Source organism: Letharia lupina (assembly GCF_014066315.1).
Source record: "Letharia lupina isolate WasteWater1 chromosome Unknown contig_27, whole genome shotgun sequence".
Lineage (NCBI taxonomy): Eukaryota > Fungi > Ascomycota > Lecanoromycetes > Lecanorales > Parmeliaceae > Letharia > Letharia lupina.
In genome coordinates this window covers 261,706-287,782 of record NW_023502996.1, presented here as the reverse complement: position 1 = coordinate 287,782, position 26,077 = coordinate 261,706, and the positions used below count along the sequence as shown (strand labels likewise).

The window sequence follows — 26,077 nt, the reverse complement described above, 5'->3', positions numbered from 1 at the left end:
TGGGCGTATATATTTCTTTTGAACGGTCTGGCATGGTGCTACTATTCAGAGCATAGCAGTATAGTACGGCGGGCGTCTAGTGTAAGAATAATACCGTTGCGGGAGCCGTTCGCTACTTCGGTCTGTACTACGGTTGTGGTGTCCGCTCTTCGTTCTTCGACGTTTCGGATGACTACTGCTGGTTATAGCTTCCGCTTCATTTCATTTCATTTCATTTCCATCAGAAAGTCGATTCGCCCAACCCCGTTCCTCATACCCTCTACTATCCCCACACCATTGTCTCTTCGACGCTCCCTCCCTCCAGTACCCCTCCAAAGCCTGATACCCTACCGCCTTGCGTGAGATTGTGTCCACATCCAGCTAACTAACAGTCGACTCCGGTCCGATGTTTGGCTTATAATCCCTTCATAGAGAGAGAGGGGTACATGTATGTGCAGAAGAGGATCTCACGGGGGGGTGCATAGGTCTTGTGGGTGGCTCTTTACGGCAAACGTGGCGATGTGGTTGGGGTGGATTGCATACAACGAAGGCGCGAAAGAAGGCCTGGTATGTTGAGTACGCTCCGCTTCAATATGGGAATAGATATCTTACAAAGCGACCCTCGGGAAATTTCTCTCCCTGCCTCCAACGCGAACACCACGCTTACTCGCCAAGACCAACCCTCTTCTCCTCTCCTCTCCTCTCCTCTCCTCTCCTCTCCTCTCCTCTCCTCTCCTCTCCTCTCCTCCCTCCCCTCCCTTCCCCTCTCCTTTCCTCTCCTCCCCCCCCTCTACACCCCCTCTTCCCCCCTCCGGCTACGCCCCGTAATCCGACGCGGATCCCGCACCGCATCGCCCGAATCTCTCGGATGGCGCATACCGCCTCGCTCTCCGCCACCGCCTTCTGCGTGACGTCCGTGTGGATGCGGTGGTGCTGAGGGTGGAGTGCGAGAGCGAGGATGAGGATGAGGATTGGGAGCTGCTGAGTGTGGAGTGTGAGAGTGAGGATGAGGAGCTGCTGAGTGTGAATGACGAGGCGGAGGAGGAGGGTGCTGGCGAGATCGATCGCCAGGGGGACGGGAATGAGGACTGCTGGAGCGGGGCTTTGTCAGAGAGGGGCGTCGGGAGTGCGGTGGCTGCTTTTGACGTTTGGGGGGTTGAGCTTGTGGGATGGGGGGACCTACTTGAGAACTCCCCGTGAGTCTTGGACCAGGTCCGGGTGTGTGGTTTGGGAACTCCTCGTCTTCAACATGGTAGGTTGGCATGCGCGACGGATGTTGAGGTTTTGGTCCGCCTGTTGGAGAAGAGTGTCCAGCTTCGGGCCCAGGGGTATGCGGTTGAGCTGTGTGGGGTCTTGGCGGTCCTTTGCTGTCAGGGGGTGGGTGTGAAGAGTCATATAGTCCTGCTTCATCGTCGTATTCCTGCATTTTCCCTGGAGGGCCCGGATAGTTGCTTGTTGAAGGGCCCGCCTGTCCGTTATTCTCCGATCGTGGAGCCTTGGGTCTTACCCATGCTTGTTTTTTGCGGTCTGGTACGCCGCCAAACAGCGCGACATGGAGGGAAGTACTGTTGCCCATAGTTGATATAGAGTGTTTTGCTGGTCGGGCAGCAGATTTGGTTGGATGGGAATGAGAAGGTAGAATTGATGGATGAGAGATCGGGGCCAGCAGAGGACTCTTAAAGATGAGGGAAGGAAGAAGCTTGCATTTTGTCTGATATATGTAGGTAGAGGAGCGATCATGAACAATAAAACAGCATGAGAACAGAGACAAAGGAGGTAAAGAGCAACAAAGGAAAGGGCAAAAGCATGAGTCTTCTGGGACAAAGGATCGGAGAGATCTCGACAAGGAAATTGTTGTGTCTGAGACCACGCGAGACAACAAAGGCAATGATAGCGCCCATGAAACTGGGGCTTCTAGTCAAAGACATCCCGTCCTAATCCCAGCCAGGTGGAAGGCTCAGGAGGGAGCAGACAACTCAAACAGGACAGGGGGCAGCGCCCATGATGCTCAGATGCTGCTTGTATGCTCAAAGGATGACACAGGGAATGCTGGAATCCCCCAAAAAGACGGGTACATGCAGAGGTTGGTCTAAAAGAATCTGTCGTAGTATCTCAGAACTTTTGGCGAAATAACTTTTTAAGTATGACCGTTCGTCTCTTGATGACCGTTCATGCCCAATACTTCCCTTCTTTTTCGGACCGACTTTGCGAGTATTTCGAGCACCTCTTCTGTAGTATCCCAACCAATGCAGGCATCTGTTATAGAGACTCCATATTTCAGGCCTTCTTTGCCTTCCTTGGGTACCTTTTGTGCGCCTGTTCAACGGTCAGCACTCCAGTTTGCACTTTCAATCGGTGCAAGCCCACCTTCGTTGATGTTACTCTCAATCATCACACCCATTATTGCCTCCTCTCCTCGCGCAATCTGTCCGGCCAAATCATTCACTACCTTTGGTTGGTTTCGGTGATCTTTCAGCGAATTGCCATGACTGCAGTCGACCATCAACCGTTGTCGCAGTCCTTTCTTTCCCAGCGCCTCCTTCGCTTCTTGTATACTCTTTTTGTCGTAATTCGTCCCTTTCTTCCCACCTCTTAAGATCACGAAGCAATCCTCGTTGCCCATAGTCCCAACAATAGCGACCAAGCCAGGTTTTGTGACGGATAAGAAATGGTGAGGATGCATGACAGCTCCTATAGCATCTATGGCAACATCCAGAGTTCCATCTGTGCCGTTCTTGAAGCCGACCGGGTAAGATAATCCAGATGCCAATTCTCGATGTAGCTGAGACTCTGTCGTTCTCGCTCCAATGGCGCCAGTGCTTAAAAGGTCTGCCAAAAACTGGGGCGATATTGTGTCCAGCATCTCGCTAGCCAACGGCATGCCTTTTTCTGTCAGATCCACAAACAACTGCCTCGATATTCTCAGTCCCTTGTTGATGTGAAAGCTGTTGTTGATGTCGGGGTCGTTGATCAGCCCTTTCCACCCAACTGTGGTCCGAGGTTTCTCGAGATAAGAGCGCATGACTATCAATAGGTCGCCAGCATATTTTTCCTTGAGTTGCATAAGACGGTCAGCATAGTCGAGGGCGCCGGCTGGATCGTGTATCGAGCACGGGCCGATGATGACGAGCAGGCGACGGTTGGGATCTGTATTTTGAACAATAGATACGACTTCATTTCGACCCGATAGAACTGTATCTTTGGACCTAGGAGTCTAACCATGGTGAGTCTTTGAGATTGGGGTGATGGCGAGGCTCGTACTTGTGCTATTTCATGTTGGAGGAGATCTGGTGGTGTCAAAGGGTTTATCCCTCTTACTATGGCCTATAAGCTTGGGTCTTTAATGTAAAAGGCGAATCTCGCACTTCTCCAGTCCTCAACGCGGTCTTTGTTCCCCAAATGCGGATTTTCGACGTGGAACTTGCCCAAACGTTTGTCAGAAGCCATTGGTAGAGCCCATTGGTTGCAGAGTACTCACAGAAGAACCCATAGACATGTTTTTATTTTTGTCGACTGTGAGATGTTCTGGGAGTAGAGAGTGAAATAGAAGTTGCAGGCGGTGAGGGAGTCGAGGGAGTCAGAGAAATTTAAATCAGGCCGATGCAAACCGTGTTGCAGCAAAATCCCATGCTGAGTCAGCATTGTCTCGATCAACCAATCAAATGTAACAGACATCTAAAGCCAACCAAAGCAGCATCTCGCCAAGCATCACAATATCTCCTCGTCGCTGACCTCAATCTCCACTCTCCACTCCATCGCGGCGACCACGTCCATTGTCGAGTCATTTCTTTTGTATCAAGTCTGCCCAGACGGCGTCATGTTGGCACGTTCAGTCCTGCGCTCCGCGCGTATGGCTGGCAATGCCCGCAGCTCGCTGGCGCGAACAGCGACCGTAGTCCATCCCTCGATCCATTGGCAGCCACGGACAAGCTAATCTTTCCTCAGCGCTCTACCACCTCCTCATCCATAGATGCTGCGTCAGAAGCTGCTGCCTCTCCTTTCCGCCTGACGGTAGCTGGGACGGCTACCACTGCCCTAGCTCTCGGATCAATGGCGTGGTACTATCATCTCTACGGGCCCACTCTATATGCAATGACACCGCAAGAAGAAGGGTACGACCATTACTCAGCAGGGCCCCGAACATTGTGCTGAGCATGACTGCAGACTTCACCCCACTAAATACCCGTGGGAACATGAGAAATTCACAAAGACCTTCGACCACCAAACGTACGCCTTTCCTTCTTCAATTACCGCGAGCTTCGCTAACAAATGACAGCCTACGACGTGGCTTCCAAGTCTACCGCGAAGTCTGCTCGTCTTGTCACTCCCTCAACCGCATCCCTTGGCGATCACTTGTCGGCTCCTCCCATACCGTCGACGAGATGAAAGCTATGGCTGAAGAGAACGAATACGACACCGAGCCCAATGATGAAGGTGAGATCGAGAAGAGACCAGGGAAGCTGTCGGACTATATTCCTGCACCCTACAAGAACGACGAGGCTGCCCGTGCGGCGAACAATGGAGCGCTCCCACCGGATCTCAGCTTGATGGTGAAGGCTAGACATGGAGGCTGCAACTACATTTTCTCCCTATTGACTGGGTACCCGGAGGAGCCGCCTCCAGGCGCGACGGTGGCTCCTGGATTGAACTTCAATCCCTACTTCCCTGGCACTGGTGAGCCTATCTGCGGTCTCCGGTATAGAGCAGGAAGCTGACATCGTTTGCCAGGTATTGCAATGGCTCGCGTCCTCTACGATGGTCTCGTCGAATATGAGGATAACACACCCGCTACAACATCCCAAATGGCAAAGGATGTGGTGGAATTCCTGAATTGGTCCGCGGAGCCAGAGATGGACCAAAGGAAGAAGATGGGTATAGCTACCGTTGTGATTACAAGCGCATTACTAGCTCTAAGCATATGGGTGAAGAGGTTCGTCATTCCATGATACTTGCAAAGAGTCGTGGCTGCTAACCGTCCTACCCCTAGATACAAATGGGTTCCAATCAAGACAAGGAAAATCGTTTACAACCCTCCCATCCGTGGAAATCCTGGAGATCGTTCGTCTGCTGGGCATTAGGGTGCTAATCTTGCAGCGGTGGGGTTCTGAAGCAATAGAGGAAAAGATTGTACAATCGGCGTGTATATATCATCTAGGGCTCAGCAGCTGCATGCTTAAGAGGTTCCAGCGGTTCATTGCATCTGTGATCATTCCTTCAATTGTGGTGATTCTGGCTCGGCAGATTCGACCGCACTGAGGCATTCTCTTCTCTGCCCTTACGAATCCACTTGTTGAAGTATCTCTAGAGCCATCGGCGACTCCTTCCCATTTTCCCTGATTGGACTTTGGAACTTCATACAAGGCTTGGACTCATCAGCAGGCAAACTGAAGGGGAGCCCCAACTTTCTTACCCACACACATTCGCCTCTCCCTTGATCACTCCAATCGGTAGTCGAAAGGATGACCGTCTCGGCAATAGCACCCTCAAGCCTCTGCCCATGCAAAAGCTCCGGGACCGTCATGTCATGACCTCAGTGTCACGTAGCAATTGCCGCCAACCAGCCGCAGCAGCATTGTTTCGTAGCAGTCCAATTCCTCTCTCTTTCCTCCCTTCCTCCCCTCACTTCTTTCCCCCCACCCCAACCTCTCCCCCGACCCGCCGTTCCATCGTCTGACTTATAAACCCCCGAATCGCAGCCCACCGATCCGCACTCCCCCTCCCCTTCTTCGTCCCCTCGCCCTCTTCCCTCCCATCCACAATCATCACCCCTCCGTCCGCGTCCGCAGGACCAGGAACGGAAACACGCCCCGCCGCCATCTGCGCCAAGTTCCTCGCAAACCGCTCCCGCTCCATCGCCACTAGCTTCTCCTTCTTCTTCCCGGCGCCGGGTCTACTCTTGAGGGTTCTGTGCTTGATCTTCCTCGCCCCGTCCTCGCCACCTCCTTCGGCCACGATACCTTCCCATGCTTCTTCTCCGTCACCGTCGGTAGCTCTCGGCAGGGCGTCGGCGAGAGTGTCCAGACCCGTAACGAGTTTCTTGCTCGGCCGTCTCCGTTTGGTGACTTTGGACGTAGCGGCGGTGGGCTTGGTGATGCGGGAGAGGAGGGTGGCGTGTTTGGAGATGCGCTTTTCGCGCTTGCGGCTGGGGGCTTTGGCGGGTTTGTGGGGGTTTTTGGAGGGCGCGGTCGGTGGGCGGGGGGCCTGGGTGCGTTAGCTTGACCTAGACAAGATGTAGGACCGTACCATTGGTACACGCCCCGTGTGGTTCGGTGTAGAACTTGTGAGGTGAATGGCAAGCTGAAGAAGGTACGCAACTTTGGAAATTATGAAGTGTGATTTATCAGCGAACGGTTCAAATGCGTCACGTGGTCGATCAGCCTTGGCGTTAAGCGGAATTTACCGATTCCCTGATCATTGAGCACCTTCCAATACACTTTGTATTTTGTTGCTGCCTACGATGTTTATATTGTCTATAATTTCTCCGCGATTCCCCTGAGGAAAAACTCTGCATGCCAACGGAGAAGCTGTATACTACTTTTGGCTTAGTCCCCCCTATACCACAGATACGCTGAGGTCTGCTACGCCTGAGGGGCAGAGCGTGAAGGTAGTGACCAAAGAGGATCATGATACTCAAAAAGGCGGTCAACGAAATTGGCTAAGCGTTTCCCTCCCCTACCTGGAAGGTCCACAACGAAAGAGGGTGTCATGAAGCCTGCAATCGTACCGCGGATGTTTCTTTCGAGCTCGAGAATCTCCTATAAGTGCGTGCGGAGGTCTTCCAGGCCGCGTACCATGTCGCCTTGGTATACGTAATACTGAGCTCGAGTAAGTCTCTTGCACATCAGGGGTAAAAAGAAACTGGGACTTAAACAGCATTTTGTCTTACCGGTTGGGTATTGAGCTATGCGAGATCTCGAATCAACTGTTGCATCGTAGCAAGATCGCTGTTTACGCCTTTCAGAAATACCGTTTGATTTCGCACTGTGACTCCGATTTCGAAAAACTTCTGAGCAGCCGACGACGTGATCCAAGTGACCTCGTTGGGATGGTTGAATTGGGTGTGCAGAGCTACACTTTTTCCAATATTTCTTCCCGGGTCCAATGGCTGAATTACTCTTTTCGCCCAGGAATCGATTCCATCAAGGATAAGACTGGGACAAACGGCAAGACCTTTGCTAGCTAGACGAATCCTTTGTACATGAGGAAATGAAAGGAGTCGGTGGTCTATGTTGTCTAATTGAGCTGGCTCGAGGGAGGAAGTGTCTCCTCCAGGTATCATAACATCGTGAAGCGAAGGTGTTCGTTCAATATACTCAAACATCTTCCCCCATTTCTTCTGTATTGGCAGGAACCGCGTCTTTGACACTGTTCCAATTTCGATCCCCACCGAGTATGAGCGTGTACAGAACCGACAGTATACTGGACATACCGAGCTTGCTAGTTGTTTGGTAAGAGTATGTTTCAGCAAGATATCCTGAGAGACAAACCAAGAAAGAGAGCTTTGTCTGGATATCAGTGGACTAAGCCTCGTACCGGAGAATCGTCTCTTTCCGATAAGGAATCCAGGCGAAGCTTGGGGTGGTCTTCCTGGCTTGTAGAACCAAGAGGTATGAATTGTTTCCTGGCCGGGTCTTCCATTGGCTTTCTCCAGTCTATAACGCTCAGTACGTGAGGTGTTAGGCGAACTGACATTGGTCCTCGACTCAAGCCTCTTTGCACGTCTTTTATAATTCGTTTGGCGCCCACATCTTCTGCTGCTCTGAAGTCGTTATCTCTTTTGGTAGAACGATGCCAAAAAATTGTAAAGCTGCCGTGCATTCAACACGGAGTTGGCAACCTACTGATCTTGTCATTGCAAGAAACATCTTGGAGAAGCCGGGAGTTCTAGATACCTGCCAGCGATACTTTAAGAAATCCTGAGCTTCGACGTCCTTCCAGCGCGGAATCTCGTGCCAGTACAGAGATGAGGCATCGTAAAGCGAGGAAAATCGTGCGGTTCCTCTATGGCAATTGGAAAGCGCAGGACTGGAGTGAACCAACAGTCTGCATTCCACCTTGTGGAAGGCCTTAGGCTTAGAGCAGAAGCACAGAACATCTACGGTCGCTTCAAATGGTGTGTGAGGTAACAGCTAGGCCAAGGCGTTGTCCCTTTGCCACGGGATGCATTGGTCAAGACTTTGTTGAAACGATGCAAGCATTGGAAAGATGAAGGAAAAAATCGACAACGGCGGCGAGTGTACAAAGCAAGCCGTTTTTGCGGCGGCCGCTTGAGGAATATCTCCGAAAAGTCAGCCGATGTGTTCTTCCTGCCGCTATATTCAGCTAGTCCTCCTTTAAATGTCGAAGACCTGCTCGTGCAGCATGTCTGACCTTCGTAATAGAAACTCTTTCATCGATGCGAGTACTTCCAAGATATCCTCATAGCATCTTGATCGCCTGGATGGTGGTACCATCAGTGACTATCTATGCCGCGTCTTTCTAAGCCTGAGCTATTGATTCTATCAGCCACATCAACTCATCTGTATGTCCTCTGCTAAAAAGCATCAGATACCCAAGCCACCTTCCATTGCGCACGACATGTATCTCAAGAAATCATCGAGTCCGCGTTATCTACATGAGGCGTTCTGGTAATTTTGGGCAGCTCGTATGGTTGCGTCAAGCCCACAGCGAAGCCTCCCGCTACACCACCCATGGGATTACCAACTGGCGCAAAAAGACGGCGACGGCGGTGACGATAATCTCGTTGATCGTTATGTGGGCGGGTAACGAGGCATGGAGATGGGTAGTCTCGCAACGCTTACGCTTTGGCGTGGCCCGAGAAGCTGGATTGGGCGGAGTTTTGCGGTAGGCGAGTTTAGGTGCTTGCTTGCGGCCTCGTTTGGCATGGCTGAGAAAGTGTTGGCTGATGATGGCTTTGTGCCTGTTATAGGAGGAGGGATTACTGCTGAGCCCAAGAATGGGTTGAACGTGAGGTTGAGTTCGAGGTCTTGGGGGTGAAAGGGAGAGGAGGGGGAGGATAAGGTGGCGTTTTTGGTTTTGGATGGGCTGATAGTATTGTTCATTGGTTCTCTACGTGTTCTTTTTGCGGGGGTGGAGTAGATAATAGCTACTTAAAAGGCGAATACTAGCGGCTCTGGCGAATGGCACTCAAGTCGACGTCCCTCGGATACTACCATACAATGCACCTAGGTATAAACACCGCTACTCCCACGCCTTGAACCGAAGAGGTACGCGAATCCCAGAGCCCACTATCAAAAATAAAGATAGGACACTTAGTTGAATTAGCTATATGTGCTACCAAGGAAAGTAGCGAACGCGCCAAGCGGAAGCTCAATAGATATCGTTAGAACGGTTGTCGATAACTCAGATTTGCGATAACACTAGAGTGATACTGTCAACAGCGGTAGAGCAGAGAGCATTTGGAAAGCATTCCGGGACCGTACTCCACGGATGGTGCTAGACCAGCATCCTGGGTGTCAAGCGAGAGAGGGCGTGCTGATTGTAGAGGACCTTGAGCCCAAGTCCCCGCATGTCAAGCTTCTGGTCATACCACACTCTTGCGATAGCGTCAAGCGCAGGTGGGATATTCTGTCGGTCATCCATGGATTAAAACTTAGCACCGATGATGGCGGCGTTCGATGGGAGTGGAGCGCTAGGTTTGCTCCCACCTGCTCCCATCCCAAACACGACCGACTCTTCGCCTATGTCGATCATCAGCATGGGTAATTTTGCAAATACGGCTCCGGTGAAGCTTGGACTTCATGGCAATAGAACTGGCATTCAATGTAAGCTTCGGACTCCATGTCAGTTGCAATCACTGACTGGCTTCAGACTGCAACCCTCAAGATTTATCAAAGGCTTGAGATCGACCGAAGTCTCTCATGGCTGAAGCAAAATGACAATTCCATACTGGACGCGAGACAGATCCCTCGCAACAATATCCAAGATAGCTAACCAGGCTGTCACTATACAATCCTCGCCCGAGACGACGCTATAAAATTGTGCCTTCATTGGGACATTTCAAGATCTAAAACCTTGCACGCCGAGCCGGTCGCCGCTGCGGCAAAGATGGTGTAATGAAAAAGGAATGAACGTGGGCTCTGGGGACCAAATGGTCGTTGATCAATACTTCTGTCATCATGTTTCTCACTTTGAACGCCTTGGAGAGATCGAACCCGCGGAGATGGACACCGAGAATCACTCGTCCAGCCGAAGGAGCAAAACCAGCAATCCGTCAATACTCTTTTATCACAGAACAAAGAGTACGATTCAGAGAAGCAGGCATGGCGGAAGAATCCCTGTTGAACTCCGTCAAAAACTGCTTTGATAGTAGCCATTTTTTAGTGACTTCGCTCGTTCCATGGCCTCATAAGGTAGTATTCGTACTGTAGCCGCTATTTATATGTTCTGGCTGCAGCTGAAGCTGAAATGACAGGGATTGAGACATTTGGAGAGGACGTCGACTTCAGTACGTCGTGCTCGTCGTACTCTACTGTGTACTTGAATGCAGCTTGAAGGAGACAAAGCCGGCCTCAAGTTCCCGATATACTGGAAGGTAGATAGGTGACATCTTGGTGTTGTGGAAAATCGAGGAGATGAGTCTGATAGACAGAGTACGGTGAGTCTAGCGTTGGGGCTAATACAAGTAAGGTGGGGCAAAATGCTGTTGTCTTCCGAGCTGAACCCTAAGAATCTTGCCCTAAGGTATTCCTGTGGTCATCTACTATTTCACCAGTCTTTCGTCTTTCTTCCTCCCCAGTCACCTCTTCACTGCCTTCTCATGCATTCTTGCTACAGTCCAGAAAGCGAGCCTCAAGATGCACCTATCAAATGATGCCGTGCTGAGGCTTCGAGCCCAGATTGCCTCCCTCGAAGGCACACTAGCAGACCTGAAAACACAACTCCAAGACGCTGAAGCCTACTACAACCAGATCACATCTGCCAAAGCTGACGCCAATGGCCACTCGCAGACTCAGCCTATCTCGTCCTACCCAGTTCCCTCAGTCAACTACAACGAGAAGACTTTTGAGAGTCTTGTCGAACAATTAAAGTTGCCTCAAGAAGACAAATGGGGTCGGAGCTGGGAGTTAACGTCGGAAGAGCACAAGAGGTATGGAAGGCAGCTGATAATACCCGAGATTGGTCTGACAGGTGGGCCCAGCTCTTTGAAAAACAACGTGCGCCTTTCTCTTACACGAATCGACAACAGGACAACTACGACTTAAAAATGCCTCGGTCTTGATCGTCGGTGTGGGAGGTCTAGGATGTCCAGCCGCCACATACCTTGCGGGTGCCGGAGTGGGAAAGATCGGCCTCATCGACGGTGATACGGTGGAGCTTTCCAACCTTCACCGTCAGCTACTACATACCGAGAAGTGGCTTGGTCTGGGGAAGGTGGACAGCGCTGTAGAAAATTTGATGGCGTGAGTCAAGGGAGGTCTCCATTACCCACGCATGCTGACCAGCTTAGGCGGAACCCGGAGATTAAGTACATTACTCACTACTACTACTTGGATCAGAAGTTAGCCGTTGAGACCATGCGAAAGTACGATCTCATCCTTGACTGTACAGACCGTCCTAGTACCCGATACCTCGTATCAGACGCAGCCGTGCTAGCGGGAAAGCCTATGGTCACAGCGTCTGCTTTACGTACGGATGGACAGCTCATGGTTCTCAACAACCCTCCAAAAGGACACGACCACCCAGGCGGCTTCTGCTACCGCTGTGTGTTTCCAAAGTCTCCGCCAGCGGAGACGGTCTTGTCGTGCGGCGAAGGTGGTATACTGGGTCCTGTTGTTGGAGTTATGGGTGTTCTTATGGCTATGGAGGCTCTCAAAATTCTTTCGCCTTTACCTCAAGAGAATGAATACCAATATCCGACGGAAGCGTCAAACGACACTGTTCCTCCATCACTACTGCTATACTCCGCCTACAGTAATCCTCCTTTCAGAAGCATCAAATTGCGAGGGAAGAGAAAGGGATGTCCTAGCTGCTCGGACACAGCAACTATCACCGAAGAATCATTAGGGTCTGCATCTTTGGATTACGACGCTTTCTGCGCATCGAGGTCTCCGGCAGCGCCGATCAGCGCAAATAGGATATCTGCCAAGGAATACAGCGAGATCAGGAAAGCCACCGGAAGTCCCCACATTCTCGTCGACGTGAGAGAGAAAGTCCAGTTCGACATCTGCCACCTCAAGGGAAGCATGAACCTCCCTTACTCAGAGATCAGCCGAAATCCAGAGGCGAGTATCGACAAGTTGGACGACACCATCACTAGCGACCCCAACATCGCCGACGGCGTATCATTATACCTCATCTGTCGGTACGGGAATGATTCGCAGCTGGCGGCGAACAAGTTCAAGGACCTATCACGGTCTCGGCCTGATGCCAAATACGATCTTATGGGAGATATATCAGGTGGACTGCGAGCGTGGAGGCAGTCGGTCGATCCCAATTTTCCGGAGTATTAGGCACTCATTCGCGCAAGGCGTTGGGCGTCGAGGCATTCACGACAATCCCGAGAACATGAATGGCTTGTTGCAAGTGAGGGGGTGATAGATATGTTTGCACGATCACGGGAGACCCAATGCATTTAGCAAGCGAAGGAACTCATTGGATATGTTCTTCATTGTATCTATGCTGACTATGCTACAACACTGGCTAAATAGTCTACTTAGCTACAACAGTATAGAATAGTGGCAGAGCTCTATTATTGTAAAAGCCGTTGTATGACCTATCAGGTTCGGAACCATGGTCCAACATGCGCGGTCTTTCCAAGTCCATCCATCGCAAACCAAGTGTAGCCGTCTAGTCATCTGGATCGTAAGCTCGTCGCTCGATACGCCTTTCCCATGCTCCTCAACTCGGTCTGACGATCATCACCTCAGAGCTCAAACTGTCCGAGTTGTTGTCCGAGTTGTTGTCCGAATTATGATCCGAGTTGTTGTCCGAATCATGATCCGAATCATGATCCGAACTGCCATCAGAGTCGCTATCCGAGTCCTTGTCGTCCTCGGCATCAAATGCTTCGTTCAAGGCTCCAGCGCTGCTCTGCGCCTTTGCCGGGCTGGCAGTAGGTGGGACAGGCGCTGCAGTATTCGAGACGCGGGTCGTGCCACCGTGTTCGTCTTCGCTTTCGTCGTCCGAGCTGTCATCCTCTGCACCGTCAAGAACGCTTCGAGCCTGATTGTGGGACGGCTCTTGCGGCCTGGCTTCAGCAGTGACGGCTCGACTGCTTGGTGTCACGTGATTCTGTCTTACAACTATGACTCCTGAGCTGATACTGTCGGTGGACGATTGGCGAGCAAGTTGGTCCTCGCTTTCGCTGTCCTCCGGGTCGAGTAGCTGCGACGCTGGAGAATGCAAAGCCTTGATCGCTGTCTCTTTCGCTACTGTAGCCTTTGGAGCAAAGTAGTCCGTGATGTCTTTCGCTTGTTGTAGACCCGCGAAGCCGATCTTGCTTGTGGATGAGGCTTGAGAAGAATGTGATGGAGCGCTTCCCGGCACGGGAGATGGCTTTCTCTTTTTTGGAGCGGAGGGCATGATCCTGGATGTTTGAGAGAATGTCGTATTGGTTGCTTGTGAAGGCGCATGCCTACTTGCTGAGGAAATTGAAGGCTGAGGCTTACTTGCTGTAGAGCCACCCAAGGATTTGATATGACTAAAGCTCGTACTCGGAGGGAAATGGGGCGTAAGGCTGACTCTTCTCGGGATGGATTTGGCTGGCGATAGCGATTTGGCAGGCGTAGCCTTGGCTGGTTGACGCCGAGGAGAGTGAGAGACCGTGATACTGTTATTGAGATATGATGCAGGAACTTTGGCCGAGTTGTCTTGCGGGAGTAATGTTTTTCCGGGTAGCGGTTCAGATGGGACAGACTGTGCCGGTAATGGCTTAAGCGGACGTGGAGTTGGTCCCATCAATGAGTCAGACGATGAGGAATCAAGGCTGGACGAGCGGATATGGGTATGAAATTGTCTGACTAGAGCGGTACTATCATCGGGAGTGGGGCTGGGTTTAGACTGTCGGTGAGGAATGGTGCTGCCCTTTTCAGAGTGATCAGGGCCATAGACTCTGGCTTGGAATTGTCTGAGTAGAGCGGCACGGTCGTCGGCGATAGGATCTGGGGACGTCTCCGGAAGTGTTTTAGCCCTCTTCGTTGGTTGTGGCGATCCCTCGCCGCCGTTAGCGTCAGAACTGAGGTCAATGAAAGCATTGCTTGTGTCTAAACGCCTTTTCTTCGATGGTGCTACGAGATCAATAGATTGATCTCTCGATGTCACGTCTTCGGTGTCTGACTGGCCAAGACCGCTTGCAGCGACCATTGAATACTGAGGTTTAGGGTCGCCTAACATGTCGTCGCTTTCCGACTCTGCGCCAGGGGTACTTTCGAGCTCTTGGGGTTGGGGCCCATCGAAGGAAGGAATCACAACGGAAAGGTTCTTCTGAAGTGGTGGTCGACCGCGACCTTTCTTGGTAGCAGTCGATGTTTCAGATAGAACAAATGGTTTCAACGTGAGTTTGTAGGCCTTCTTCTTATGCGGACCTCGATTGTGGGAACCCTTTGGGCGGCCAAGCTTCTTCTTGATGGAGATGGAACCCTCAGGTAGAAGTGATTGTTCCCTTGATGTCTCTTGGCCAATGGGAGCTATGTTGAAAGATGGCACTATGCTCTCACCTTTTCGCGGTCTCCCACGAGGCTTTCTGGGAGGCAGAAGTCTTTCTCTCTCATCTTCGGCAAAGAAGTCATGGTTTTCGAAGCGTTCTATCTCTGCTGGTGAGACGTGGTCAAGTATGTTGGCTACAGGAACCTCTTCGGCGTCACGAGTAATAACACCATCAATCTGGGTCCCAACAACGAATGAGATATTGCCATCCAAGAGTAGAAAGCGAGATATGATGACTCTGCGTGATCTCTCGTTCTGTCCAGTTGCGCCATGTGGCAGACTGCTGTGAACTTGTGGAGGTGGCCTTTGATTTGGAATGTACTTTGGCTTGGTTGGTATTGAGACCTAATAAAGAATAAACAAATGATCCCATCCTATATATAAATCAAGATCAAGGATTCGTCTTCTGGGTAAAGCTTACACTTGATAACCTCAGGCCGCGAGCTTTCAATGATGAAGTTGTAGATGAATATGATAGGCTGGTGGGCCACCCGCGCGATCGGCCGAATTTAGGGACGCCAAATCGACCGTCCGTGAGGTCTTGAATCGCAGTACCTTGAATAGCCTTCAAAGGCGAACCTTTGAAGCTGTAAATATCATCGCAATCTCTAAGGCATCGTGAGACTTACTGAGAGCATAATTCATTGCTGTTGTCGCAATTGATTGGAAGCAAATGATTTAATAAATAAGAACCAAATGAGAAAATTGAGTTTAATCCCTTGAACGAGCTATTCAATATTTTATCTTTCGATATTGTTATAAAGAATAGTCTAGATTATTATTAAAGAGATTTTTATTAGAAATGTTAAAGAAAAGAGAAAGTTAAAAGCTTAAATTTTTTTTTATTAGTTTTAAAAATTAAACTTTTAACTTCTAGAGACTAAAACTTTACTATTAAGACTAATTATAAACGATTATATTAATAAATTAAGTTATTTATTTTACTAAATACTATTTTAAATAGTTCTATAAAAAAAACTTATTACTATTAAAAATTTAAATAATATTCTATATTATATTATTATATAGTAATATTAAATAAAATAAAATAGAAATATACGAAGTAATATTACTATTTTCGAGATTAAATACTTTTTAATAATATAAAAGATAGAATTTTATAAAAGATATTATATATTAATATTATTAATTAAAAAGCTTACTTTCTTATAACTTAAGATTAAAATTATAAAATATTCGATAATTATAAATTTTAAATTAATTAATTAGATCTTTAAATTTCGTAATCTTAAAGCTAAAACTTATTTTATTTCTTTATTTCTAAGTTAAAAGCGGGTATATACGAGTATATTTAAAAGAGAAAGTTGAAAAAGAATTTTAAAATTCTTAAATCTATCTTTTTTAATTGCTTTTTTTTAATTAAAAATATAATAATAAAGTAAATTTATAAAGTTATAGAGTTAATTATACGCTTTTAAATAATATAGCGTATCCGAGATTTAATAAAGTATTCGTAAAGATATACTAAAAATTAGTAAATTATCGAGCTTGCGAGAAGAGCCTCTCCGGTAGAAGCCCTCGGAGAGCCCTCGGAGAGCCCCCGGAGGGTTAGGGGGGTTTTAGAGAGTCTCCCTCTAAGGATATCAAATAAAATATAACGTCTCTCGATTCTTAGAGTTAAACCTCTTAAAATCCCTTAAGTTCTTCGAAGAGTTCTTAAAGAATTAGAGGGGTTTTAGAAGATCTTCTTCTAAGTATATGAAATAAAATATAATATCTCTCGATTTCTAGAATTAAACTTCTTAAAATCCCTTAAACTTTTTAAAGCTCTTTAAGGGCTCTTCGAGAGCTTATATCGGAGAGGCTATTAAAGCAAGCTCGAAATTAATTAAATATTATTAAAATAATTAAATTTCGAGCTTACTTTAATAGCTCCTTCGATATAAGCTCTCGAAGAGCTCTTAAAGAGTCTTCGAAGAATTTAAGAGATTTTAGAGAATCTTTCTAAGAATTAAATATATTAAAAATTAGTACTCGATAAGCTTTTTACTACTAAAAAGCTCGCGCTCTAGTATATATTTAATTATATAATAGATTATTATTAGACGAACTTATATAATTAAATATAAGTAGATTTAAAGTTATATAGTAATATAAATTTAATAATAGATATATATATATTTATATATATAGATCTTATAATAAGATTAATTCTTATAAAAGTAAAAAGAAAAATAAAGAATATTACTCTTTTAAGCTTCTATATTAAGTTTATATATATTAAGAGTCTTAATTATATTACGACTTCGTCTAATAATTAAATTTTCTTTAAAAATCTTAATTAATATTATCTTCTTTCTTTAAGAATTTATTTTTAAATTTATATTATATCTAAATTATAAATATTAGAAAGACTTATTAAAATTCTTTAAATTTTAGAGAGAATATAAGAAAAAGAGTTTTTTTTAAATTAGCTATATATTAATATAGTATAATTTATAACTTTTTAAAATATTAAATATTACTCTTAAATATTATAATATTAATTTATAAATTATAAAAGCTATATAATATATACGCTTTTATTATATTTTTATAGAATATTATAAAGTAATTATATATATAGAGTCTATTATTAATAATCTATTATTTATTATTATTAAAATTAATTATTATTATTATTATTAAGATACGTTATATTATCGCGTAGTATATATTTATTAATATCTAAAGCTCGCGATTATTAGAATTTATAAATATTATTAAATATAACTTCTTTATTTTATTTAAAGTTTTTCTTTTTATTAATACTTTATTAGATATTATATTAATTATTTATTTTATTAATTTAAAGCGTATAAATAATATTATCTCTTTATACTCTTTTTATATATTATTAAATTTTAAAATAATCGCTATTTTTATAAATATAATAATTAAAGATTATAAATATATTTTTAATATATTTATAATTCGCTTAATAATTAATTACTATATACTTTATTAATTTTATATCTTCTTTTAAAAAGAATATTTATTATTATTATATTTATTATAATTTTAAATATAACTTTAAAATCTATAACGCTTATTTTAATAAGTATAGAAATATATTTAAAAAGTATAATATTTACGCTTATTAGCGTAGTAACTATATCTCGATATAATTATATTATATATTTAAATTTATAGCGAATATAAAATATTAGCTAATTTTATTCTTAAAAGATATTTATTTATTTTAAGATTATTAAAATTATAAATATAATATTATATACTTATTCGCGCTATTAGCGTATTATATTATATAAGCTTTAATCTAATAAACCCTTTTTTATTACTCTTTAATAATTAAAAAATATTATTATAATTATAAATATAATATTTATATAATATTAATATATATTAAATTATTTTAAAGAATATAAGAAATTTTATTTTATTATAATCTAATTAAATTAAATAAAGACTTTATAAAATATTTTAGATATAATAATCGAGATATATAATATTATATATTTCTTAATAATTATTTATATTCTTATAATATATTTTATAAATATAATATATATATTAATTATATATCTAGATTAATCTATCTCTTTTTAATTATTTATTTTTTAATCTCTTTATATTATTAAATATAAATTTAATTAAATTTATTAATAATAACGATAACGACGATTTAAATAATAATATTATTTTTTATAAATTTACTAATTATACGCTTATTAGCTCGCCTTTATCTTATTTATCTAAAAAATTATCTAATAAATATAATTCTCTTACTTTTTTTTTTAAGAATTAGAATAAAAATAAGAAGATAAAGAATATAATAATTATTAATACTCTAATAGTATAATTAAATTAAATTATAAAATCTCAACTATATTCTATTTATATTAAAGCTTTAATTTATATAATTTTTAATTTAATTTTAATAACTATATTATATCTTTAGATATATAGATTTTTATATATATTTATTATTACTATATCTTCGAGTATATTAGATCTTACTATTTTTAAAATTATTAATTTTTAAACTCTTTTTTATATTTATATTTATTATACTCTTCGCTTATATTTATATAACTTTAACTTCTAGAAAACTATATATAACTTCTTTATATATTTTATATTCTTCTTAATAATTTATTAATTATATTCGATAAAATATCTAATCTATTAAATTAAATACTTTACTTTATCTTTTCACTTATACTTATTTAATATCTTTTCTACTTCTTATTCTTCGATATTATTAATAAATTCTAAAATAATATATTTAAATATATTATTATTATTAACTTTTATTTATAAAGCTTTAAAAGAGATATATAAAAGATATTATAAATTTAATAAATAAGTAATAACGCTAAGCGATATATTTAGATTTTAATATAATTTCGAATAATAAATAAATTAATAATCTTATTTAAAAGCTTCTTATTTAGTCTTTTTTATTTAAGATTTTTTATTAATAATATTATTAAGTCTTCTTTTTTAAATACTTAAAATTAATATTTCTTATTATAAATCTTTATTTACGATTTAATAAATCTATATTATCTATTCGCTAGCGATTCGCGTAATATATAAATCTTCTTTATATATTCTTTTAATATTAATATCTTTTTTTTTAAAATTACTATTCTTAATAATTAAATTTAAAATTAGATTATAATTATATATTATATAGAATAAATTATATTTTAATATTTTATATTCGCTTTATTAATAAATAAACTTTATAATTAATAAGAGTTTTATCTAATTATTCTATCTTTTATTATAATAGATTTATAAGTAATACTTTAGCGTCTAATTCTATTATTTAATTTAATTATTAATTTAAAAATAAAATACGATACTTAGCTTACGTTTTATCTTCTATTAAAAGTAAATTTTTAATTAGAATATACTCGTAAAGACGAAACTATAATTAGATATAATATTATTTAATAAATTATATTTTAAAATAATTTTCTTATAAAATAGATTTAATAATTATATTATATTAATCTTTTTAATTATAAAAAGATATCTTATTATCTTAATATATCGATTTATTATAATAAATATTATATTATAAATATATTTATTATACTTATTTAATAATAGATTAATAATAAAATCTATTATAATTTCTTTTTAAGGTTCGCTAGATTAAGGAAACGTATTTAATTTATTATAAAAACAATATCTTTTTATCTTTACTCGCTAATAGATATTATATATATTAATATATAACTTTATATCTATCTTTATACTACTCTAGTAATATTTTTAATCTAATAATTTAATTATTTTATTAAATTTAAAATATTTTATTAAGAAGTTATTATAATAAAGTCTTAATAGCTCTTCGCGAATAAAAACCTCTTTAAAGATATATAATATATTCTTATACTTTAATAATCCTTAACTATCTATTATTTAAACTTTAATTTTAGATTATATAATATAAATAAATACTCTTCGCTAATAATACGCTTTATATTCTTATAACTTTTAATTTATCTATATATTATTCTTATTATAATAAAAATAGAACTTATTAAACTCTCTATTATTAATAGCTTCTACTATAATATAAATAAAAATTAATTTAATAATTTATTTATATCTTTATAATTAGAGCGTTTAAATAGTAAATTAATTAGATTTATTTTATTATATCTATATATAATAATAAAGTTAAATATTAATAATTTTATTATCTATCTAATCTAATAGCTAGTTAAATTAAATAATCTTATAAAATATTTTAAATTATTATAATCTATTAATATTTTTATAGAATATAGATTTTCTTTTAAATAGTAATATTAATATTTAAACGCTATTATAATAGCGAGAAGTTTCTAATTATAGATTTTATAATTTCGCTTCGCCGCTATTATCTTTCTAAAATAAAAAATTATTAAATATTATTATTTATTATTTATTTAAAGTTAAATTAAAATACTCGCTAAAATAAATTCTAAAACGTTTATTTTAATTTAAATTAAGAATTTAGAATTAAAGTATTATAATATTAGCGTATTTAAAAAGATATCTTATAACTAGTTAAATATATATTTAATATTATTAAGTTATTTAAAAGATTCTAATTTAATATTCTTAATATTTTCTTTTAATAACTTCGTTAAAGATCTAGTAATCTAAAAATAATAATAAATAAATCTTTAATAGAAGTTTATAAATTCTAAAAAGATTTATATCTTATAATAAATCTTAAATTTTAATTAATTTTAAATCGTTTTTATTTTATATTTATCTATTAAAACGCTAATAATAGATATAATAAAGCTTAGAAATTCAATCTTAATAATAAAGAATTTACTTTTTTTAGAGTTATATATAAGCTAAATCGTTTAAATATTTTAAATATCTACTCAATATAATTTAAATATTTTAATTACGAATTAAAATAAATAAGAATATTATCTAAATAGATTATATAAAACTTATTAATTAATTTTATTAAAGACTTATTAATATAAGCTTAAAAGGTTATAGAGATATTAATTAGATTAAAAGATATAATTAAATACTTAAAGTAATTATAATATATATAAAACGTAGTTTTCTACTTATTATCTTTTCTAATTTAAATATAATAATATATATTCTTTAACTTTAACTTAATAAATCTCTTAGTACTATTTAAATAATTTAATATCTTATTAATTAAAAATAAGAAATAGTAATTCTTTATTATTATCTTATTTAGATTTTAATAATTAATATATAAATATAAGCCTTTATTCTTCTTTAATATAAAGAGAATAAAGATCTTAATTAAATTAATAGAATATTAAATTAATTTTTTAATTAAGATATTATCTAAATGACGTTTTAGCTTTATTAATTTAATATTAAATAAATTATATAATAGATTAAATAATAGCTTCGTTATAGTTTTAATAGCGTAGTTATAACTCTTATAAAGTAATAATTAACTTATTTTCTAAATTAAGAATATATCTTTATATTCTTATAACTCTTTAAATAGCTTCGATATAATAATATTATTATTTATATAAATTATATTTATTTATATTATATTAATTAAAGACTTAATTATATTTATATTAATAATAATAATAATAATTAAGATATAAATAATACTCTTTCTTTTAATATATTAATAAATTTTTATAGTAAAAGAAGGTTTATTAATATTATATCGATATTGAAATACTAGATTCTTATAGCGATATTAAGCTTAATATCTTTATTAGATAAAATTAATATACTTAAAATAAGAGAAGAATTATCTTTTTTCGTAATTAAATAGAAGATATATTTATATCTCTTTATACGCTTCTAATTATTTTATAATTTATAAATTATATAATAAATATTATAATAGTATATTAAATTATTATTTATTTATCTTAGACTTAATAATAATATATCGAATTTCTATAAATTATATTTAAAAATAAAATATTAATTAATTATATTAATCTTAACTTTATTATTAAAATAAATATTAATTAATATTAAATTAAATTTTATATTTTTAATAATTATTTAATCTTTATAAATTAAGTTAAATATAATAAATACTTTTTTACTTACTCTTATTATTATAAAGTCTTTAATAAAAATTTATCTTTTCTTATTATCTTAATAATATAAATATTAAATTTATTAATTAAGCCGATAGAAATACTATTAATATTATTCTATTTAGATATTTTATATTTATTAATATAATAGTCTTTCTTATAGTAATTATAGTACTTAATCTTTTTAAGATATTTTTTACTCTAGATCTTTTTATTACGAAATTTAGATATATCTCGTTTATATAAAGTATATACTTTCTTATTCTTATAGAACTAATTCTTATATTCTTTTTAAAATTTATCTCTTTTATAATTCTAAGAATTAAAAGCTTTTTCGATACGCTAACTATATAAGAAATATATATTTATTTTATATTTAATATTCTCTAAGCGAGCGATTAATAAGATTAATTTATTTCTACTTATTAAGATAATATTTATATTAACGATAGTCTTCTAAATCTTTAAATAAAGTCTTATTATTAATTAAGTAATTCTTTACTATTTATTATATAATAATAATTAAATCTCTAATTTAATAAGATAAATATCGAATTAATATATAATCTAATTAAATCTTTATCTTATATTTATATACTCTTAATTAATATTAAATTATTTATTTAAAGGATTCTTAATATTATTAAAAAGAAATTTCTTAAAATAGTTTTAGCTATTTAAGGCTATAGAATTTTATTTATTTTTATTATATTATTACTTCTTAGAATTCTTTCTAAAAAATTATATTATTTAAAGAATTTTATTTCTTTTAATTTTAAAATTTTGAGAGTTAATATAAAACGCTATTTTAGTATTATAAATTTACTTTTAATATTTACGTATAGACTTATTATAATATAAATTTAATTTTTTCAAATAAATATTACGAGAATATCTTAATATATAAATCGAAGTTCTCTCTAAGATATATTTTAATTCTATATTAAGATCTAGATTATTTTCGCGCGATAATAATAATAACGTATTAAAATCGCTTGAAATAGAGTTATTATATATCTTACTATATTTAAAAATATTAATTTCTTTATTAAGAGTTATAAGATAATATCTTTTTAGTAGTAAATCTCGGCGATAAGTACGCTACGCTATTTATTTATTAATATTAAAATTAATAATATCGCTATTATAATCTTCTAATTAATTAACTTCGTTATTATTTATATATTTAAAATTTATTAAATTTATAATTTAAAATTATATTTTATTTAATATCATTCGAGATATAAAAGATTTATTATTATTTTTACTTTATTATAACTATAATCGAGTAATAACTATTATATTAATTTCGAATTATTACTTCTTAAAAAATAAAAGAATTAGAATTATTAGATAGACTTATATAATTAAATATAAATAAATCTAAAGTTATATAATAATATAAATTTAGTAATAGATATATATATATATTAATATATATCGATCTCGTAGTAAGATTAATTCTTATAGAAGTAAAAAGAAAAATAAGAATATCGCTCTCTTAAGCTTTTATATTAAGTCTATATACGCTAAGAGTCTTAATTACGCTACGGCTTCGCTCGATAGCTAAGTTCCCTTTAAAAACCTTAGCTAATATATATTATTATTATTATTATTACGTAAAAATAGTCTAGATTCTAATATAAGATTAAAATATATTTTAAAAAAAACTTCGATTTATATATTAAGATATTCTTATAATATTTATTTAAAAAAATTAGATTTATATTATAATAAGTTTATATATAAATATTAAAAGTGAACTTATAACGCTAAGATAGCGTTTTATATTAATTCTTAAAATTTTAAAATTAAAAGAAATAAAATTCTTTAAGTAATGTAATTCTTTAGAAAGAATTTTAAGGAGTAATGATATAATGAGGATAAACGAAATTCTACGGCCTTAAATAGCTAAAATTATTTCGAGAAATTCCTTTTTAATAAAATTAAGGATTTTATTAATAGATAACTCGATATTAATTAAGAGTATATAAATATAAGATAAAGATCTAATTAGATTATATATTAATTCGATATTTATCTTATTAAATTAGAGGCTTAATTATCGCTATATAATAAATAATAAAAAATTACTTAATTAATAATAAGACTTCGTTTAAAGATTTAGAAGACTATCGTTAATATAAATATCGTTTTAATAAATAGAAATAAGTTAATCTTACTAATTACTCGCTTAAAGAATATTAAATATAAAATAAATATATATTTCTTATATAATTATTATATTAAAAAAAATTTAATTCTTAAAATTATAAGAGAGATAAATTTTAGAAAGAATATAAGAGTTAGTTTTATAAGAATAAGAAAGTGTATACTTTATATAAATAAGATATATCTAGATTCTATAATAAAAAGATCTAGAATAAAGAATATTTTAAGAAAATTAAGTATTATAATTATTATAAAAAAGATTATTATATTAATAAATATAAGATATTTAAATAAAATAATATTAATAGTATTTCTATTAATTTAATTAATAAATTTAACATTTACGCTATTAAGATAGCGGGAAAAAATAAACTTTTATTAAAGACTTTATAATAATAAGGATAAATAAAGAAATACTTATTATATTTAATTTAATTTATAAAAATTAAGTAATTATTAAAGATATAAAATCTAGTCTAATATCGACTAGTATTTATTTTAATAACGAAGTCGAGATTAATATAATTAGTTAATATTTTATTTTCGAGTATAATTTATAGAAATTCGATATATTATTATTAAGTCTAAGATAAATAAATAATAATTTAATATACTATTATAATATTTATTATATAATTTATAAATTATAAAATAGCTAAGAGCGTATAAAGAGATATAAATATATCTTCTATTCGATTATAAAGAAAGATAATTCTCCTCTTATTTTAAGTATATCGACTTTATTTAATAAAGGTATTAAGTTTAATATTACTATAAGAATCTAGTATTTCGATATCAATATAATATTAATAGATCTCTTTTTATTATAAAAATTTGCTAATATATTAAAAAGAGAGAGTATTATCTATATCTTAATTATTATTAATATTATTAATATAATTATAATTAAGTCTTTAATTAACGTAATATAAATAAATATAATTTATATAAATAATAATATTATCACACTAAAGCTATTTGAAAAGTTATAAAAATATAAAAATATATTCTTAATTTAGAAAGTAGATTAATTATTATTTTATAAGAGTTATAATTACGCTATTAAGACTATAGCGAAACTATTATTTAACTTACTATATAATCTATCTAATATTAAATTAATAAAGCTAAAACGCTATCTAGACGATATCTTAGTAAAAAGTTAAATTTAATATTTTATTAGTTTAGCTAAAATCTTTATTCTCTTTATATTTAAAAAGAATAAAGACTTATATTTATATATTAATTATTAAGATCTAAATAAGATAATAATAAAGAATTATTATTTTTTATTTTTAATTAGTAAGATATTAGATTATCTAAATAATATTAAAAGATTTATTAAATTAAATTTAAAGAATATATATTATTATATTTAAATTAGAAAAGATAATAAGTAGAAAATTACGTTTTATATATATTACGGCTATTTTAAATATCTAATTATATCTTTTAATCTAATTAACGCCTCTATAATCTTTTAAACTTATATTAATAAATCTTTAATAAGATTAATTAATAAATTTTATATAGTTTATTTAAATAATATTTTTATCTATTTTAATTCGTAATTAAAATATCTAGATTATATTAAGTAAATACTTAAAAGATTTAAATAATTTAGCTTATATATAAGTCTAAAGAAATATAAATTCTTTATTATTAAGATTAAATTTCTAGATTTTATTATATCTATTATTAATATTTTAATAAAT

The 26,077-nt window shown here is 35.9% G+C and overlaps 6 protein-coding genes across 6 annotated transcripts; 2 read left to right on the top strand and 4 right to left on the bottom strand.

Moving 5' to 3' along the window:
• Positions 1–769: 769 nt before the first annotated feature.
• Positions 770–1,555, bottom strand: HO133_006867 (uncharacterized protein; the record flags this gene model as incomplete). Its single annotated transcript, XM_037297763.1, has 1 exon — positions 770–1,555. The coding sequence occupies one exon, from the start codon at positions 1,553–1,555 to the stop codon at positions 770–772; it is 786 nt and encodes a 261-aa protein (XP_037146964.1).
• Positions 1,556–2,116: 561 nt separating this feature from the next.
• HO133_006866 (uncharacterized protein) lies at positions 2,117–3,475 on the bottom strand (the record flags this gene model as incomplete). The annotated part of the gene is made up of 5 exons (XM_037297762.1): positions 2,117–2,295; positions 2,347–3,193; positions 3,241–3,296; positions 3,345–3,399; positions 3,458–3,475. 5 exons carry the CDS (start codon positions 3,473–3,475, stop codon positions 2,117–2,119), a joined length of 1,155 nt encoding a protein of 384 aa, XP_037146963.1.
• A 321-nt stretch (positions 3,476–3,796) lies between these two features.
• HO133_006865 (uncharacterized protein) lies at positions 3,797–5,057 on the top strand (the record flags this gene model as incomplete). The annotated part of the gene is made up of 6 exons (XM_037297761.1): positions 3,797–3,871; positions 3,925–4,091; positions 4,144–4,206; positions 4,256–4,653; positions 4,708–4,909; positions 4,967–5,057. The coding sequence occupies 6 exons, from the start codon at positions 3,797–3,799 to the stop codon at positions 5,055–5,057; spliced, it is 996 nt and encodes a 331-aa protein (XP_037146962.1).
• Positions 5,058–5,598: 541 nt separating this feature from the next.
• Positions 5,599–7,671, bottom strand: HO133_006864 (uncharacterized protein; the record flags this gene model as incomplete). Its single annotated transcript, XM_037297760.1, has 3 exons — positions 5,599–6,180; positions 6,947–7,336; positions 7,513–7,671. 3 exons carry the CDS (start codon positions 7,669–7,671, stop codon positions 5,599–5,601), a joined length of 1,131 nt encoding a protein of 376 aa, XP_037146961.1.
• Positions 7,672–10,407: 2,736 nt separating this feature from the next.
• Positions 10,408–12,452, top strand: HO133_006863 (uncharacterized protein; the record flags this gene model as incomplete). Its single annotated transcript, XM_037297759.1, has 4 exons — positions 10,408–10,447; positions 10,777–11,130; positions 11,189–11,402; positions 11,450–12,452. 4 exons carry the CDS (start codon positions 10,408–10,410, stop codon positions 12,450–12,452), a joined length of 1,611 nt encoding a protein of 536 aa, XP_037146960.1.
• A 388-nt stretch (positions 12,453–12,840) lies between these two features.
• HO133_006862 (uncharacterized protein) lies at positions 12,841–15,291 on the bottom strand (the record flags this gene model as incomplete). Its single annotated transcript, XM_037297758.1, has 3 exons — positions 12,841–14,991; positions 15,068–15,225; positions 15,276–15,291. 3 exons carry the CDS (start codon positions 15,289–15,291, stop codon positions 12,841–12,843), a joined length of 2,325 nt encoding a protein of 774 aa, XP_037146959.1.
• Between the last annotated feature and the right edge of the window lie 10,786 nt (positions 15,292–26,077).